The sequence below is a fragment of the Crotalus tigris genome, unplaced genomic scaffold (genome assembly GCF_016545835.1).
Source record: "Crotalus tigris isolate CLP2741 ecotype Arizona unplaced genomic scaffold, ASM1654583v1 scf7180000018165.1400786, whole genome shotgun sequence".
NCBI classification, from domain to species: domain Eukaryota; kingdom Metazoa; phylum Chordata; class Lepidosauria; order Squamata; family Viperidae; genus Crotalus; species Crotalus tigris.
This window is the reverse complement of record NW_024096859.1, coordinates 345,033-364,110: the sequence shown is the minus strand read 5'-3', so window position 1 is coordinate 364,110 and position 19,078 is coordinate 345,033. Positions and strand designations below refer to the sequence as shown.

Genomic DNA, 19,078 nt, shown 5'->3' with positions numbered 1-19,078 from the left:
GGACTTCAACTCCCAGAATTCCACAGCCAGCATTGCTGGCTGTGGAATTCTGGGAATTGAAATCCACAGGCCTTAAAATTGTCAAGGTTGAGAAACACTGGTTTAGAGTTAGGTGCTACTCCCATTGCCTGTCTTTCTAGAGGTAGGAAACACTGGGCCAGGGTACCCATCTACACAGAGAGAGTTCTCAGCCTATGCAACATACTCTCCTGCAATTTGGGCATAGTAATAAAGGCGATGATGACGAAAAGAACAGAAAAGCAAACCAACTCTAATAGCAACAACTGATATCACAGAAACCTGGAGGCATGTGGGCAGAGAATAGCAGTTTTGTTTCCTTTCAAAGAAACAAAATATAATGAGTGTGAAGATTTTAAAATGAGAAAAAAGAAAAAAAAACTAAAGTAAATTTTACTTTTAGTTTGCAAATCAGCTGCCATTCTTGACGGGGTGAGTGAATAAGGTTTGCCCATTCATTACAATCTAAAGAGCTGTAAAGCCCACCAACTCTTTAAAGTCTCATTCATTTTGCTGCCATGGGTCAACAATTATTTTTTTTAAAAGCACACATGACCAAAGATATTGATGTAACTTGATAGTTTCAGTTCCTTGAAAACTTGTATGGTTACCTAACTTAACTGATGGAAATTAATGCACTGTCTTCAAACTATACAGCAGTTTTCAGTAGACAATGCTAAACTGTTAAATCATTCCTATCAGGTTCAACCAGTCACCCTTCAGATGTTTTAGTAGGTTTCCTATGTGGAGACATGGCTCTTTTATAAGAGCCACATTCAGAAATATACAAAGTAGATATCAATTATTTCAGCCTATGTAAACTGCTAGTACATTTTTAGTACTTTTAAACCCAAGTTACAGAATTTCTTAGAACTATGGAAAATCTGTTGTCAATTCGGAGACAGCCAATAGAGACTCATGTGTTATCGTAGTTGCAAACATGAAAAATGTATTTTAAAAAGAAAACCAAACACACAGAGAAATGATTTTTACATTTTATCAATTCAATAAAAGTTTTTAGAACTATATAAAATTGCCAGCTAACTGGAATTTATGCAACGCTGCTGAAATAGTTATATCTGAATTACTGTTAAAATGATGAATATCCAAATTAAAATTAAATGGATTAAATTAACAATAGATTAACAATAACATTTTAAAGTCCAATTCAACTTGGATGAAATAACTGCATCCATAAATTCCATTTTGCATATTTATTTCATAAAAATTACAGATAAAATATATCACTGCAGAATATGAATGAATTCAATCTAATTGCAGCAGGAACACACATATCATTAATAAACTCTGCTTAAAATACTTGGATTTTAATATTCAAACACATCTGGTAAAATAAATGAAATATCTTACATCATTTGAGAAAACACAGTAGTTTACTTTTACCAGAAAGTGCTATAATTGCACAACATTTAAAAACGAAGACCACTAAATTTTAAGGAAACATTATTTAAAACTACGTTTATTTAAAACACGGGATAGTATTAATATAAGCATAATAAAATAAAGTACAAAATATTTACTTCCTTAATTTAAACACACCACAAGCCCTTTTTCCTTTACATTTTCATTTTGGTTGAATACTGCTGATTATTAAAACTTAAAAAAATCAGGAAACTATTTTGCAATATAAAAAGTAATCTCTCTGGTCTACAGTATAGTATAAAAACATAGTTAGTTTAATATTAAAAAGTTACACATCCTAAACCGATGCAGTAAACTTTTGCTTTCCTACTTCAACTGTTCTTTGCTCTTCAGCAAAATAAGAGAACAAGAATTCAACAAAGTCCTGATTAAATAATCCATAGGCTGGAAAAGCTCAGAGGAAGGCTTCAAAAAATTTGAAGCAAAATAAGGCATTTTCCTTACAGTCAAGTAAATTTATATGTAGATTTAGTTAAGGAAAAAAATCACTGTCAAAATAGATGATAGATATAGATAGACAGACAATACCCTGCACCCCTAGAATGCTTTTGATATATTCTCGCACCCCTTACAAAAATTTGAAATAATGGCAATAAATTATGCATATACACTATAATTTTGAAAACCCAAGTTTTTGTATCCCCTGAAATATCATCTCGCACCCCCAGGGGGTGCAAGCACTTCTTTAATCCAGGGCTTTTCAAAATTTTCACCCATTGTACCACTTTTAGAATAAGGCAACATCTGAGTAACACTAGTCGCCTAGCAAGGAGTCAAAAACTTGATGACCAAAAAAAAAAAAAGCGATAAAGTACAGGCAGTCCTCAACTTACAACAGTTTGCTTAGGGACTATTTGAAGTTACAATGGCACTGAAAAAGGGGCCCCCAAAGCCACAGCCGAGCAAGACACCTGCCTGCCCACCTGGCCGTGCTCTTCCTCCTGTCCGAGGTTTTCAGTTGTGAGCAGGGGTAGGGGGGTTGTTTGGTTTTTATTTCCCCCGTCTACTAGGTGGTTGCAGCAGGTTTTGTTCACTTCACATGGCCATGGGACACTGTGACCGTCACAAATATGAATCAATTGCCAAGCATCTGAATGTAAATCACAAAATCCTGGAGATGCTGCAACATTCCAGTTGATTGGCGCTTCTTCTGGGCTCAGCAGAAGTGCCAGGATCAGTGCTGTTTTCCAGCTGATTGGTGCTTCTTCAGGGCTCAGCAGAAGCACCAGGATCAGCGCCGAGCTTTAGCTGGAGCCTGGCACTCTTCCTGGCGCTTCCGCTGAGCCCTAACAGCCCTGTAGCTCCAGCCATCTCTCGCTCAGACTTATGCAATGCTGTCACCGGTTCAGCTCTTTCCCTCCCCCGCTACCACTTTTCTAGGATAGTCGCGTACCACTGGTTGAAATCAACCCTGCTTTAATCAACTTCTTTAAAGAAGCCTCAGCTAGGTAAAATAAATGAGGCAAATAACTTACTTGTGGCAACAGCAAGTCATGGATAGAAGTACATCATTTCAGCATTTGTCTCATGACATCACCATGCCATATCATTATTTTGATATTATCATGCTTCATTACATATGCCATTATGTTACGTAATAACATAAACCAGTTTGGTCTAGTGGTTGATACCAGGCTAGAAACCAGAAGACTGTGAGTTCTAGTCCTGCCTTACCCATCAAAGCTGGCAGGGTGACTTTTGGCCAATCCCCAGGAGGCGGTGGGTTCTAATCCCATCTTAGCCCAACCCAACTCACAGGGTTATTATTATGGGGGAAAGAATACTATGTAGACCTTGGGATTCCTGGGCCTGTGCTAGGCCTCCAAGGACTTCCTCCACCCAAGGCATCCTATGCCCCATTTAACAACCTGCACGTTCAGAGCAGTAACAGCTGCATCAGAGAGAGCAAGGATGGAGTGATTTTGCTTAATGTCCTTTGAGGTATGAGACTCTAATAGACAAGCTTTATTATGGTCACATCTCAAGGAATACCTGTAATGCATTATAATTTTCAGTCTGTATATATCTATTTTACACAATATCCATATGACAGCCAACAAAGTCAATTTCAACGAGCTTGGGGTTCTTATAGAATCAGTATAATATTTAAGGAGGAAGGTATCTTATGAAAGGATATGAATCATAATCCAGTGTTTGAGTAAGAACTCCTGTCAGAACAAATTCTGCGCTGTGAACATCTGCAAAATATTAAAAGAACATACAAATATGAAGGATATTAATACAAAAATTTAACCAGCTTCTTCATTAGGGAAACCTAGCAACTGGATCTCAATAAAAGATGGCTAAAATGCAGATGGTCTGTTTGACCAGATAAATCAGTGGCAAGTCATATAATGGGCATCTGCCAAACACAACTGTAATCTAAACAGTGCCCCAGCTAAGAGATAAATACACCACACCCAAGAATTCTCTTGGTTTCAGTCATGAAATGATCAGGCACAAAAATCAAATGCCTTTAAGATAAGATAAGATAAGATAAGCTTTATTGTTATTGTTGTGGGCACAATGGCACACATCAAAAATGAAATTTAGTTGCCTGCTCTCAAAGAGAAATACATACATGACACGTACCTAAACATACTATGTACAACATATGTATAGACTCACACCCCTACATATACATAACAAATAAATATTAAATACTGTCTATCTTGAATATATAATGGAAGGAGGAGGTTTGAGAGTTCACAAGTCCTATTTAGACTATTTTAATATCTTACTTGATGGCATAATGAAAGATATCTTTACCAGCGACAACAAAAGGAGATGGGATGCACAAAAGCTTGAGAAAAGAAACAGGAAGGGATAGTACTGTCTGGGTGCTGCTTAATAAAAAGTCATCCTGATAAACATTTAAAAACCATCATTTCCAGAGATTACTTGCAGGGGTATGTTACTGAAAATATAGAATGCTCTTTTGGAGTCCGCAAATATAATTAAAAATATATTTTAGTTTTTATTGACAAAGATTCAGATTGCATTCTTAAATAGCTAATAATGTTGAATGGAGAATTTAAACCAGTAAAGGGAATAAATGCAAAAAAATCTATCCATTAACAGTGATAATAATTACATTTAATGACTAACAATAGTGTTAGTCTTTCCCAACAGTAGGTTTCAAATGGCAGCTGTTAAACCTCCACATAATTGTCAATGTCGGCATCTTTGGCAACTCATTTCTACTTTTATTTTCTATTCTGTTACACTAATCCATCTCTCTTTCACACTATGTATAAATTCAACTTGGAACAAAATAGTACTTCCTATATCTGATAAACTCAGTAACTGTCTAGAGTTGCTGGGAATCAGGCAGCATATAAATTTAATAATCATAAGCATCTTTAATATTCAAAGATGCTTGTTATTTCTAATTATTGCCAAGAAAATATATTTGACCATTCTGTTATTTCATTAAGTAATTCTCAACATTTTGAGAGAGTAAGAAAACGACAAAAAAAAAGAAAAAAGAAAAAATACATTTCATTACAGAATGCACAAAAATAGGATATAGTCCTTGACTTACAAGGACAAGGAAGCCCAAAATTTCCATTACTAAGCAAGGTAGTTGTTTAGTGAATTTTGCCCCATTTTACAACTTTTCCTGCAACAGCTGTTAAGTGAATAACTATACTTAGTAACGTAGATGAATCTTGCTTCCCAATAGATTTTGCTTGTCAGGTCATAAAAGGGGATCACATGATCCCAGGACACTGCAGCCATCATAAATATGAGTCAGTTTCCAAGTATCCAAATTTTTAATCACATGGCCATGGGGATGCTGCAAGTGTCATAAGAGTTAACAATGGTCGTAAGTTTTTTCCAGTGTGATTGTAACTTAAAACAGTCACTAAATGAATGTTGGAAGTTTAAGACTACCTGTACATTATCTGGCCAAAGTAAGATTGAAATGCAAATACTGTCAGCATGTACTGTTATTTTCTTTCTTCCTATAAGGATTTTTTTCAGCAAGATTTTTAAAAGCATCCTAATGGTAAATTTTTATGCAGGCTGTCCTGAAATGAAAAATAGCAATACCAAAATTGTTCCAAGCATCCACTGTTTTCTAGAACATTCAATTTATCCCAGAATTGTCCTTTTGGATCACATTTGTAATGTTCAAATGAAACTGCATTCAGGCTTGAAATAAAACACAAATAAATAGGTAATATTACAAAAAGATTAAGGCATAATTATTGTCTAACCCATTTTGTAAAGATATTTTGGTTGTTCATATTGATTACTGCATCAATATTTAGATGTATTTATACTGAAACAGCTTTTGAAAATAAATAATAGAAATTAAGAACAGATTCATGTAAATTCAGGAAGTACAATAAGGTAAAAAATTATATGATCCCCTGCTGATTTTGTACGTTTGCCCATTGACAAAGAAATGATCAGTCTATAATTTTAATGGTAGATTGATTTTAAAATGAGAAACAGAATAACCCCAAAAAAAATCCAGAAAAAGACATTTCAAAAAAGTTATAGATTTGCATTTTAATGAGTGAAATAAGTATTTGATCCCCTATCCATCAGCAAGACTTCTGGCTCCCAGTTGTCTTTTATACAGGTAATGAGCTGAGATTAGGAGCACTCTCTTAAAGGAAGTGCTCCTAATCTCAGCACGTTACCCGTATAAAAGACACCTGTCCACAGAAGCAATCAATCAATCAGATTCCAAACTCTGCACCATGGCCAAGACCAAGGAGCTGTCCAAGATGTCAGGGACAAGATTGTAGACCTATACAAGGCTGGAATGGGCTACAAGACTATCGCCAAGCAGTTTGGTGAGAAGGTGACAACCGTTGGTATGATTATTCGCAAATGGAAGAAACACAACATAACTGTCAATCTCCCTCGGTCTGGGGCTCCATTCAAGATCTCACCTTGTGGGGTTTCAATGATCATGAGAACACTGAGGAATCAGCCCAGAACTACACAGGAGGATCTTGTCAATGATCTCAAGACAGCTGGAACCATAATCACCAAGAAAACGATTGGTAACACACTACGCTGTGAAGGACTGAAATCCTGCAGTGCCCACAAGGTTCCTCCTGCTCAAGAAAACACATGTACAAGCCTGTCAATGTTTGCCAGTGAACATCTGAATGATTCAGAGGAGAACTGGTTGAAAGTGTTGTGGTCAGATGAGACTAAAATCGAGCTCTTTGGCATCAATTCAACTCGCCGTGTTTGGAGGAGGAGGAGGAATGCTCCTTGTGACCCCAAGAACACCATCCCCACCGTCAAACATGGAGGTGGAAACATTATGCTTTTGGGGTGCTTTTCTGCTAAGGGGACAGGACAACTTCACCGCATCAAAGGGACAATGGACGGGGCCATGTACCATCAAATCTTGGGTGACAACCTCCTTCCCTCAGCCAGGGCATAGAAAATGGGTCATGGCCCACCCCTATCCCAACCCCACCCTGAATACCACTACCCATATCAACCCTGTCTTTCCCCTACCTTTATAAAACTTAATAAAATATTGTCAAAAAAAAAAAAAGAAAAAAGAAAATGGGTCATGGATGGGTATTCCAGCATGGCAATGACCCAAAACACATGGCCAAGGCACCAAAGGAGTTGTCAAGAAGAAGCACATTAAGGTCCTGGAGTGGCCTAGCCAGTCTCCAGACCTTAATCCCATAGAAAATCTGTGGAGGGAGCTGAAGGTTCGAGCTGCCAAACGTCAGCCTCGAAACCTTAATGACTTGGAGAGGATCTGCGAAGAGGAATGGGACAAAATCCCTCCTGAGATGTGTGTAAACCTGGTGGCCAGCTACAAGAAACGTCTGACCTCTGTGATTGTCAACAAGGGTTTTGCCACCAAGTACTAAGTCTTGTTTTGTGAAGGGGTCAAATGCTTATTTCACTCATTGAAACGCAAATCAATTTATAACTTTTTTGAAATGCGTTTTTCTGGATTTTTTTTTTTTGTTGTTGCTATTCTGTCTCTCACTGTTAAAATAAACCTACCATTAAAATTATAGACTGATCATTTCTTTGTCAGTGGGTAAACCTACAAAATCAGCAGGGGATCAAATAATTTTCTCCCTCACTGTAGCATATGGTTTGGGGCAACTGTAAAAAAATTAAAAACTGTGTGATAAGCAATATATCCACAAAGCAACCACTAAGTATACCTTTATTTATGAAATTTAGATGCTACCTGACTCAGAAGTGACTCTGACAGCTTACATTAATAGCAAACAAAATTTGTTGCGTGTTCCTGTCAAAGCTCTGGTCATGCCCTGAAACCAAAGGACAGCTGAGGCTTTGGACAGATTTGTGCTTGTGTGGCTTCTCATGACCACACATTCCCTGTGGTTCACACAGGAGATGCAGGTTCTGAAAAGGACTAAGAGATGCTTAGAGCCCTGCTGGAGAAAAAAAGAGAGATGAAGCCAACCAGACACACCTCAGAGCTGCTACCTCTTGGCAGTAACAGCAGCAAAACACCATTATTTATCTGCCCTTATTATGTCCATACAGTGCCACTCAGTAGTCCTGTTCAGGATCACCCGGTCCTTCCTGGAACAGGAAGGTTCAGGTGATCATCTTCAGAGTGACATAGAGGAATTTGTGGAACACCTGATAGATAGGTTGCTCAGATTCGTTCCCAGTTGGAACCTACGTGTGGTGCAGGTCCATGTGAGATGCCTGGGGAAAGGTCTTACCTGGTTATCTGGGAACAATTTGATCCTGTTGAACCTGATAAAGTGGACAAGTTCCTCAATGCTCTCAGTGCCACTATCTGCCAATTAGATCCCTGTCCCTCCTGACTGGTGAAAGCCTCCAGGACAGTGACAGCCAGGTAAGTTCAGGCAATGATAAAGGAGGGCACGTGTCCAGGACCTTTGAAGGTCTTGGTTTGCCCCCTCCTTAAAAAAAAATCACTGATTGATCCTACTTGTTTAGACAATTTTCATATAGTTTCCCACTCTCCCTTTTAGGGAAGGTGGTAGAAAAGGTGGTTACTTGGCAGCTTCAGAGGGTCCTGGATGAAATTAATTATCTGGACCCCTTCCAGTTAGATTTCAGGCCTGGTTATGGGACAGGAACAGCACTGCCATACTTACGAATGATCTCTGGCAAGAGCAGGATGGGTATATAGTACATTCATTGTTCTTCTCCTTGACCTCTTAATAACTTTCAATACCATTGAGCACAGTATCCTTTGGGGCCAGCTGTGGGGTTTGGGGTTGGGCAGCACAGTTTTCATTGGTCTGACTCCTTCCTCCAAGGCCATTCCCAATTGGTGTTGAGAGGGAATGAGAGATCCAGTCCACGGCTGCTCCTTTATGGTGCGCCATAGGGCTCAGTACTCTCTCCACTCCTTTTTAACATCTACACGAAGCCCCTAGCTCAGATCTTTCACCACCAAGGGATGAGGTACTAACACTATGCTGATGATGTTCAAATTTACCTCTCCATCCCAGGTGACCCAAGTGATGCCTTGAGGCTGAGTGGGTGTGGATGGAGGATAGCAGATGTCAGCTCAAACCTGCTAAGACCAAGCGGCTTTGGATACATTAGAGCTTCCAGCTCCAGGATTTCACATATTTAGTTCTGGGTGGTATTTGCTCTACCACAGACAGACCAGTGCACGATCTGGCGGTTCTCCTGAACTTGCAACTCCTACTCAATCAACAAGTGATGGTAGTATCTAGGAGGGCTTTTGCACAACTTTGTGTTTTGCGCCAGTTGCACCCTTTCCTGGATTCAGTCACTCTCAAGCCCTGGACATCTTACAGCTGGACTATTACAATGTGCTCTACACGGGGCTACCCTTGAATAGTATCAGAAGCTTCTGCCGTTGCAGAATGCAGCTGTGCTGGCAATTCTTGGGCTCTGTAGGTGGCCCATGTTACGCTGCTGTATTGCAAGCTTAATAAACAAACAGCAAAACAGAAACAATTGTAAGAAAATCCTATGCATAATTTTAGCATTATGGTGAAGCTCTGGAGTCTGAGAGAGCATGAGGCAATATGCAATACATAAATAAATCCCAAAATACTCATGTATTATATATCAAATTGCATCTTTAAACATGTAAGTGTCACCCCCAAGGATATTAAGCACCTACCTATTTTCCTGGTAAAGTATTCTCGACATAAGTGTAGATCATTTTCACAAGAGATAAGGATAATCTCTGACAAGCTCTAAATTAAAAAAAAAGAACCGAATTAATTAATATAGTTTACAGCAAAATATTCCATAAAAAAAACAGAAGTAACACCCACCTTATTTTGTTTGTGTTCCATAACTGTTCTGAAAGAAGGTTGTTTAGATAATAACTTCCCACCTGCAGATTCCACAATCGATTTCATAGTATACAGACTAGGACAAATTCCCGGAGTAATATAGAAATATTTCCCCTAAAACAAGAAAAGTGTAAAGCACATTTATATTTTACCCATTTCTATGTGTATATTTGAAGGTATTTATATGTTTCTACTTTTTTCGAGGCACAAAAGCCTTTGTCAAAAATAAGGTTTTTGGCAAGAATAAACATTCTTGAGGGTACACAAGGAACAAAATCGAAGGAGACAATCAAGCAAGGAATAACATTAAAGCAGGATGTTGCTGAAGGATCTGACATCCCTTATACTACTTGGAGGACCCTGAATAGGCTGAGAGTTGCACTGCCTTAATGTAGAACCAATATGCTCAAGTGGACCTTAGCAGATAAAAACACGCTGTGTGGATGTAGAGAATGGCAGAGCCTGGCCCATCTGCTGTTATGTTGGCTACTACCAGAAATATGTACCAATAATGACTTCTTTTTGGCCAAGAACAAAGCCAAGAAAATGGCTTCATTTGTTTGATCTGGATACAAAAGAAGAACAGACAAGACAATATTTATATTTACTTCTGACTGGAAACCCATGTGGATTTTTGCAAAAAACAGAAAAAGTTAAACTTATGATTTATGGTTTTGAAGGCCAGACAGCATAGATTATAGAAAGAAGAGAGAGATAAATTATAATTGTACTTATAACTGTTATAAAGATCAGAAGTCGCTTTTTGTATCTTTTTTCTTCTACTTTTACTTTCTTCTTTCCACTTTTAGCCTTCTGTTTGATTTCTATTTTTTCTTCCTTATTCTATAATAATTTGTATTAGCTTTTGTGTGTAGGGAGGTCTATATGGGGGTGCAATGTTTGCAACTTTTTTGCCTAACATAAAATAATGCATCCTGTACACTTTAACTTTCAGGAAAAAATTTTTAAAATTACTTCCCTGTCCAATATTTTGTGGAAACTCTAAATGAATCTTGTTCTCTCATTTGCAACTGAAAGACAAGGAACATTTCAGGCAGATCGGTGGGATTAGTAAATAAAATACAATTGGTTTATTTATTTGAAGTTATTTGGTTTATATCCCACTAGATAATTTATGAATGAGGTGGCTGGATGGAGTCACTGAAGCAGTAGGTGTGAGCTTAAATGGATTCCAGAAGATGGTAGAGGATAGGAAGGCTTGGAGGAACGTTGTCCATGGGGTCACAATAGGTCGGACACGACTTCGCAACTAACAACAACAGCAAGGTAATTTATATTTCTCCAGAAATTTACAATGGTTTACCAGGGATCATTCTCCCCTAAAGTACCCTTCCTTGTGAAGGAAGCTGGGAAGAGAATGAGTGACTGACCCAAACAGGTTTCTTTTTCCTCTCTGATTTTATTACATCACCATGCCGCCTAAAAGCATTTGTTACAAGATATAGCAAGCGCCCTCACAAAGTTAATCTGCCTGGAAGCTCTGAAGTTGGAACCATACAACTCCTTCAAAACACCCAGGAAAAATTTGTTTGAATTAGAAATGTGACCGTAGGTGAGATGCAAACAACGCCCTGCCTCACCTTTTCTCCTACAAATCCAATTTTGAGGCACCATCCTACTGGTTAGGACTGGTTAACAAGTTCCTTTAAAGATAATGGAATCATCCACAAATCAAAATGGCAATAGTTCTTTAAAAGTTGCATTATATATGAGAAATTGCTTATACCAGCCATTTTCTAGTAGGTCTTGTTTTCAGTTAATTTTCCATCATAAACTTTAAACAAAATTCACACTGCCATCAAGAGTCAACATATAAAACTACCATACATAATGCATAAAACTGTAGTATAGATTTTTCTGAAATTATCTGCACCTAAAGAGTTTTCCTATAGAAGTCTTGATTCCATTTTGACTTCCTAAGCACAATAGTCAACTCACATATGTCAAGCTAAGATAGTGACTTGTGACTGGCTGGTAAACAGAGTTCATCAATAAAGGACAACATTTGTAGCTCATGATTGAAATGAGGGGTCCTTGGAGCTTTCTGAGCTTGGTAAGGTTTTTTTGTAGATGTTTCATTCCTGAAATTAGGTAATATCATCAGTGCCAGTGATAACATCAACAGAGTTAATTTTTTTAAGTCAAAGTCAACCAGGATTTATGTTAATATTAATTCAGCAAACTAGTCATAATTTCTGCTCTATTTAGAGATTGCCATGAATTAACTCACGAAACGGACCCAAAATAAAAACACTAATGCAGTTGTAATCCACACTGTTTTTAGAAACCAAAATCATGAATTCCTACAACTAATGTTGGTCTATTAGATAGTTGTGTTTAGACATATGTATGTTCACTTTTAAAGCAAATGGTAAAATTCCATTTCCTTTCCAAGTTGTTTTTCTGGTTCCCAATTTCTCTCAGGTTAGTCTCCTGTGGCTTTTTCTTTTTAAATTGAATGACACAGATTTCTCCCCTGGAATTCTCCTTAAAGATATGTTCTTTTGTCCATGTTGCTGATCTTATCCTCTAATATGTGACGACATATGAATCTGCAGCTCTCAGTAAACAAATACAATTATACCTTAAAGAGTGGTGCCGCTTGCGCTCTTTTTAGAGATTCTTCCAAACTGAAAGAGAAAAGGACTTCAGCCTCTGCATCTCGGAGCATGTAGTTTTGTTCTTCTATAAAAAAAGGGGAGTAGGGACATAACTTTAATTTTTCAAAACATAAGATGGTGAAAGCATTTACTCATTCTTAAAAATTATTCTGAGAAAGTTTGAGATGCTTACCTTACCTTGAGTTACCTCACCACTAGCAATCAAAAAGTTAAATACTTCATTGGAGTTCACTAGGTTTACAGAGTGGAAAACCACCAATTAAATAATAAAGCTGTATTAATGCCTTTAAAGAATGCATGTAAACACTGCAATACAAGAAGTTCTTAGTTTACGATAGCAATTGGGACCAGGAATACCATCACTAAGCAATGCAGTCATTAAGTGCAACATAACTTGATTGCACTGCTTAGTAACGGCCAATACGAATTGCCATAGTAAACTCAGGATCATGCTAGTTGTTAAGAGTTCAGACAAGGTGTGGGAGATCCTTTGGGAGGGAGGGAGAGGGCTGTGATCAAGTGCACATAAAGTGCAGATGGGCTGGCAGAAGCTGTGGGTGAATGGGAGGCTGCTATGGATGGGCAGGCACTGGGGTGGGTGATATACAGAGCACAAGATCCCTGGGAACAATTTACCAGAGGAACTTTTGACCTTCCCTTCCAGCTTTTTCCTGTGAGAAGCTGACAGGAAAGGTCATAAATGGCAAATCCATGGCTGTGGCTCACTGCAAGCAGGGCACCCAAGTGCCTTGACCTTGATTGCAATCATGTGACTGTGGAAATGCTGCAATGGCCAGAACTTCGATCATACATCCATTTTTTTAAGCACTGCCATAACCCTGAATAGTCACTGACAAATGAACGTAAGCCAAGGACTCACACAGAAGATGAAAAACAAGGAGGAGGAGGAAGAGGAGGGGGAGGAGGCACAATGAAGACGGAGTCAAGCTGTTCTTCAAAGCACCTGAAGGCAAGACAAGAAGCAATGGATGGAAACTAACCAAAAAGAGAAGCAATCTAGAACTAATAAAAATTTCCTGACTGTGAGAACAATAAACCAGTGGAAGCGATGAATACTCCAACATTGGACGTTTTTAAGAAGAGACTGGACAACCATTTCTCTGAAATAGTATAGGGTTTCCGGCTTAGAAGATCTCCAAAGTCCCTTCCACCTGTTTTCTGTTGTATCACATTCTTTAGACTACTAACACAGAGAGGTTAGAGGTAGAATCAGAAATGGACTTTTGGATGAATTGACTAGTAGGAGACCTGTTTCAAAATGACACACCAGCTTATTCTATTCTAGTCAAGCACATTAAAAAAAATAGTATTTTAGAGGAAAAAAAACATCTATTCAAATTACTTCAGTGAAGTTGATTTACTTATAAACAAAAAAGACACCCATTCCAATGAAAGTTTCACTGTCGCATTTGAAGGAAGGACTCCACAACACGACTCTTACTTTGTTCAACATGGCCATTTACTAACCTATAAATTTCTGACATTTGAAACATTCTTCCAACCATTCCGGTGTTACAATATGTTTTGCAATTGAAACTGCTGTCAGGAATTTTACAGTGCGGGTCACTTTACTAGCTATCACGTGAGTACACTTCTGTGCAGTCTCTGCTATGTCACCCCCAAGAACATAGACTTTCTAAAATGGAAGGGAAAAAAAGCGTTTTAGAACTTTTAGTCATAATAAAACAACAGACTAGAGAATGAATCATGATTATACACTCAATGGACAACCATGTATGAGAAAAAATACTTTTGAAAAATAATGCTCAATTATTACGAAGTGGCGTTTTGATGCAGTTACACATTCAATTTGTCAGTGGAGATAGCCAGCATGTTGTAAAATCAATCCTAAAATCATATGAAATCTTTTAATTCAAGAAAGAATTTACCTTAATGTATTGATGTGCTTGAGCAGGCTCAAATCCTGTAAAAAGAACCATTGGAGTCAATTCTGGTGGCAGTTTTTTTGTGGGTGCTGGCAAGTCTTCAATTCTAGAAATACAAAGTTAACTTAATATTATTTTTAACTTGTTTAAATCAAGTAACTTAATAATTACTTTCTAAATCCAAAACTAGGGCAACACTGTATAGTGCTCTGCAAAGCTAAATATCTATAAATTAAAGAATTTTTACCATTTAGTAGATTATAAAATAAAAGGAACACGTCTGCTTTTGCTGTGATATTTCATGTTCCTTTGACATGTCTCTCACTTTCAAATGTTTGCTCCTTGATTTGACCCCTTCGTTATAGCTTTTTTCCAGATATGTACAACTCAAAAACATATGATGTTTAAAATCTAAAAATAATTTCATTTCAGTAACACCACTTCCAAGCAACTATTGAGCTGCTTAAGCATTGTCATTCTCTTACCTCGGCCTTTTGGTTGAAGGTTGAATTACGGTTTCATTCTGCTTTGGTTTAAGTGGTAATCTCATGTTCTACAATTAGACAAGGTATAGAATTGGCTTTCATAAGGACCTTTTTTTTTTTTTAGTTTTGTACCAATATCTTTAAATATATATAAAAACATACACTGTATTAAAATCACATATGTGCACAGCATAACCCTGCTCCTGCCAACTCATAAAATTAAATGGAAATAAATTCCAGGAAAATAACTGTATTATAGTCATAATGCTGCAGGAGAAAAAGATACATGTATTATGTACTTAAAAGTGTTGTGATGTTTTCCAAACAATTTTCTTTTAAGTACGTTATATAGCATAATTCATCAATTATTACATAAGCATCTAAGACATGTCAAACTTGCGACGTCATGCGATGTTGCGCAACATATCAGGACAGTTTTGCCATTGCCAGCAATGGGATGGTCGCGGCTTCCAGATGACGCATTTGGCCCGTGGGCCGGCAGTTTGACACCCCTGATCTAAAACATTCATAGTAGAGAATTCAGGCCACGAAGAACACAGTGATCCACATTCATATATATTGCAAGTTCAGGATTTGATATTATGCACACAAGTAGGACTATGCCTATTGAAATGCTGAGCTCAAGCAGCTCCCAAGTTGCTCTTCTCTCTCTCTATGCTGAGAGATCCATGGTGTCTTCCTTGTTTACTGATCTCTGGGAGATGTAGTTGCAGAAGCAATGGTGCAGGAAGGCCAAAAGGGATTCTACAAATACAAGCTCAAAACTACACCATAGTGAAAGGCAATGTAAAGTGTAGTTGTTCTCCCAAATTGTGCTATCGGCTAACAGCTGTTGGTGTTGTTCAGGGTGAGCAATTCACTTCTTGGGAATGAATTAGATCTTAGATTGTCTATTTGGTTGTTGCAACCAGTTTGCGCAGCACTTTGTTGATAAAGTTGCTCTGAGTTGCCAATTCTTCCTGGGTGAGTCTGATGTGGTTACTGGGGTTGCACCTTGCCCTGTTATTTGGGACATTTCATGGCCTGTGGACTCTTGGACAGGATACTCGTTTGCTCCTTGTAAGCTGGATACATATTCCTCTTAAGACTGAGATCGTGAAATAGACTGGATTGAGAGATGATCAACGCCTCATTTCAGGAGGAACTGATGCTGGTATCCTTTCCCTCCTCAGAAAACCGCCCCTGGATTTGCTCCATCATTGTATAGGAGGAAGAATAAAGTAGAACTAAGTTTCATGCAAAGAGAATCATAGATTTAAATGGGGGGAATGGGGGTGCAACATTAATGCAAAAGAGCGTACAACAGAGTCCAGGAACTGGATAAGACTGTCCACTCTGATTAAAAAACTACGGTAGTTAAAGCTCTGCATGCAATAAATAGTGTTCTGATTGGGTGAAACTCAATTCAGTTTTATTCATTTTTCTATAGGAGGAAGCAGCAAGCAGAGCCTGGCACTTTATGGAAGCCCATTCTTACTGGCAGTCTTTTGTCCTAATTACTGATCATAACCAAGCTGGAAATTCCCTGTCAGCTGTGGAAGTTCTTATGCAGACACTGCATGTGATTTCCAAGGAAGGAAGGAAATGTAATCCTCAGGTATAGCATCTGAGAAATTTTAAATAAAAAGTAATATAAAAATATTTTAAACAATATAAATGTTGTATAATCTATAATCTCATCACTTTTTCACATGCATTCTTTTTCCGTTTCCCCCACGTGTAAAGGCGTTTAAAGTAACACTACGTACCATTTGAAGTTCAGGTGACACCTTTAAAGGAACCCTCCAAGCATCTGGAATTAATGAATAGAAACAGCAAGAAACTCTTACACCAAGGCCTGGTTTCTGTGAGGCTCCAGTACTTCGGTCAATGTCCGTTTTGTACATCTACCCTTTTTAGCCAATTAGGACACACAATTTAAAAGCCCATAGAAAATCCACACATGATGCAATTACCCTAGGTTTAAGATTATGAATATAATACTGTTTCATGTAGTTCTTCCTATCATTTCTCCCTCTCCATTAAACTGGGTATCTCAACGGATTAAGTTGATACAAGACAACTCAAAGCAATTAATTATATCACAGGAAAATCATCATAATAACCAAATAATCATCTATAAAGCTAGATGATGCCATTTTAAGATATAATTTATATTAAAGGATGTTTCATGGAATCTTCCCTTTGAACTGAATCTTCCATATCTCCTTTTTCTGGCGGGGTTATACTTCTGCAGAAAGTACTGAAAAATGAAATGCCTATGAAATAAAATATTGCTAGACTAGAATTTTTTTTCTTCAGATGGACATGTTTATTTGTATCTGATAAATGATTTAAAGGGTTTCATTTATTCAGTTTACAGATTAATAAGGTTAGCATGACTATCACTAATCAAATATTACTTTATCACCTGTTTTTAAAGAGAAAGATACATACTTAAAAAAATAAACTTGGATTTGAAACCAAAGATAATCAATGGTTAATTTGGTTTTAAAATTATTTTTATGCATATTACGAATAAATCTCATTAAACTTTAAGATCCTTATTTGTGTCAACATGCTTAGTTCATGCTATCAAAAGGAGCACACATAGTGCATATAATGGTATGTCCAAAAGAAGCAACAAATTATTATTTTACACTGAAATGCAATGGTTGTAAACTTTTGCAAGTCTTCTTACCAAGAAGATTTAGAACTAGATGCTGATTAGGAGCAAAGGGTTCCTGAAGACTGAAAACTGTGTATCGATTGTGCTGCATTTGCCGCAAAGCTTCAAAATTTCCAAGTAAGATATCACAGAGCCATTGTGTATTGACACAAGGTATCCTCCACTCTTTGGCCTTTTCATACTTTATGCCAGTTGGCCTTGAAATAGTAAAAAAAGAGTCAATGATAAGGAAGCAAGTCAGAACACTTTCCCTACATGATGTTCTCCAAATACACTGGGACTGTATTTGGAGATACCGTTCAACTCAGTCAGCTTTCAATAAGCACCCCAGAGTGCAGAAGATGTCAATATTGCTAATTTGTTAAAACTTCACATCAAATAGTACTTATTATAAATTCTATAATATACTATTTTTTTATAAAAATGAAAAATCACTTTGGAACCATTGGAACAAACCATTTTGAGGGCCTCTGTGCTAGTTTTTTATAGAATAGACAGTAAGACGTAACACTGTAAATGAGGAAGAACGTACACCAACATTTTTAATGTAACACAGCATAACACAGCCAGGAAAACTAAATGCTTGTATTCTGAAAAACGGCTGTAAAAAAGCAGACATAAAATGGGATCCATCAGTGTTATTCACATTATTATTCTAAACAGCACTTACGCTTTACATATAAGAATGGTGTTACTGCGACAAAGATAGCCTGTATATTTTGCTCCTGCTAGGTAGGCCATCAACTTGAGATCGACTCTGTCATTATCCACAAAACCTGTTACAGCAATTATCTGGACAGAAACAAATGAAATGACTATAAACATGTTGGTTATTTTATTTTTTTTAAGTGACATTAACCTTTAACTAATTCAGTATTTCTCAAAATAAGATGGAATCACAACTCCCAGAACAAATACAAGTTCCTGTATATGGGCAAGAATACAAGACTGCACAAATGCATCTTCTTCAAGAGGAAGCGTGTCTTAGTGAGTTAACTCCAAAAGATGAGAAAAAAAGTTAAACCTCTATGCCTCAATACTAGAGGATTGCATTATCTCCTGCAGAAGTTTCAAGGCAGAGAGGCAACCACACTTTTCTCTTTACTGATATTGGGTCAAAACACAGGCCTTTCTGAGTTGAAATCTCCCTCTGGTTTCCTGGATTGAGACAAGAGCTAGGAGTTCCTTTTAACAACTCTGATTCTCTAATTGTATCCCTTCTGGAAGAAAACTACTGTAGGGTTTGGGCTCCAGGGGTAAATACTACAATATGCTTCACATGAGATAGCCTTTACAATTAGTAAAGAAAGTTCACTAGGACAAAATACAGAAGTCAGAGAGATGACACTGTATCTGTGCTAAAAGCATTAACACTGACTGGCAATTTGTTTCTAAATGAAATACAACATGGTGCAGGTAGTCCTAGTTAAACAAGCACTCATTCAGCCAACATCCAAAGTTACAGTGCTGAATGCAGAGTTACAACAGATTCTTGCAATTGCGACCATTGCAGCATCTCTGTGGTTACATGATTGGGATTCGGGCACTTGGCAACCGGTTCACAATTATAATGACTGCAGTATCTCACAACTACGTGATGGCA

General features: G+C 37.5%; 1 protein-coding gene across 6 annotated transcripts in view; it reads right to left on the bottom strand.

Annotated features, from left to right (window-relative positions):
* Positions 1 to 999: 999 nt before the first annotated feature.
* PAXIP1 (PAX interacting protein 1) overlaps positions 1,000 to 19,078 on the bottom strand; it is a 31,387-nt gene continuing 13,308 nt past the window's right edge. For 2 of the 6 annotated variants that reach the window (XR_005557320.1, XR_005557323.1), the window contains exons 11-22: positions 18,146 to 18,267; positions 17,488 to 17,672; positions 16,556 to 16,599; positions 14,787 to 14,854; positions 14,305 to 14,407; positions 13,883 to 14,051; positions 12,358 to 12,458; positions 9,732 to 9,866; positions 9,575 to 9,650; positions 6,372 to 6,539; positions 3,599 to 3,659; positions 1,000 to 1,923 (exon numbers count right to left, since the gene is read on the bottom strand). Coding sequence is in view for 2 of the 6 variants with exons in the window: in XM_039348632.1 (XP_039204566.1) it covers positions 1,908 to 1,923; positions 3,599 to 3,659; positions 9,575 to 9,650; positions 9,732 to 9,866; positions 12,358 to 12,458; positions 13,883 to 14,051; positions 14,305 to 14,407; positions 14,787 to 14,854; positions 16,556 to 16,599; positions 17,488 to 17,672; positions 18,146 to 18,267 (1,080 nt within the window). In the remaining 4 variants the exon portion in view is untranslated. Of the gene's footprint in view, positions 1,924 to 3,595; positions 3,660 to 5,517; positions 5,620 to 6,371; positions 6,540 to 9,574; positions 9,651 to 9,731; positions 9,867 to 12,357; positions 12,459 to 13,882; positions 14,052 to 14,304; positions 14,408 to 14,786; positions 14,855 to 16,555; positions 16,600 to 17,487; positions 17,673 to 18,145; positions 18,268 to 19,078 lie in introns of those variants that run through there. The other 4 variants (XR_005557321.1, XM_039348633.1, XM_039348632.1 and 1 more) reach the window with 4 other exon arrangements.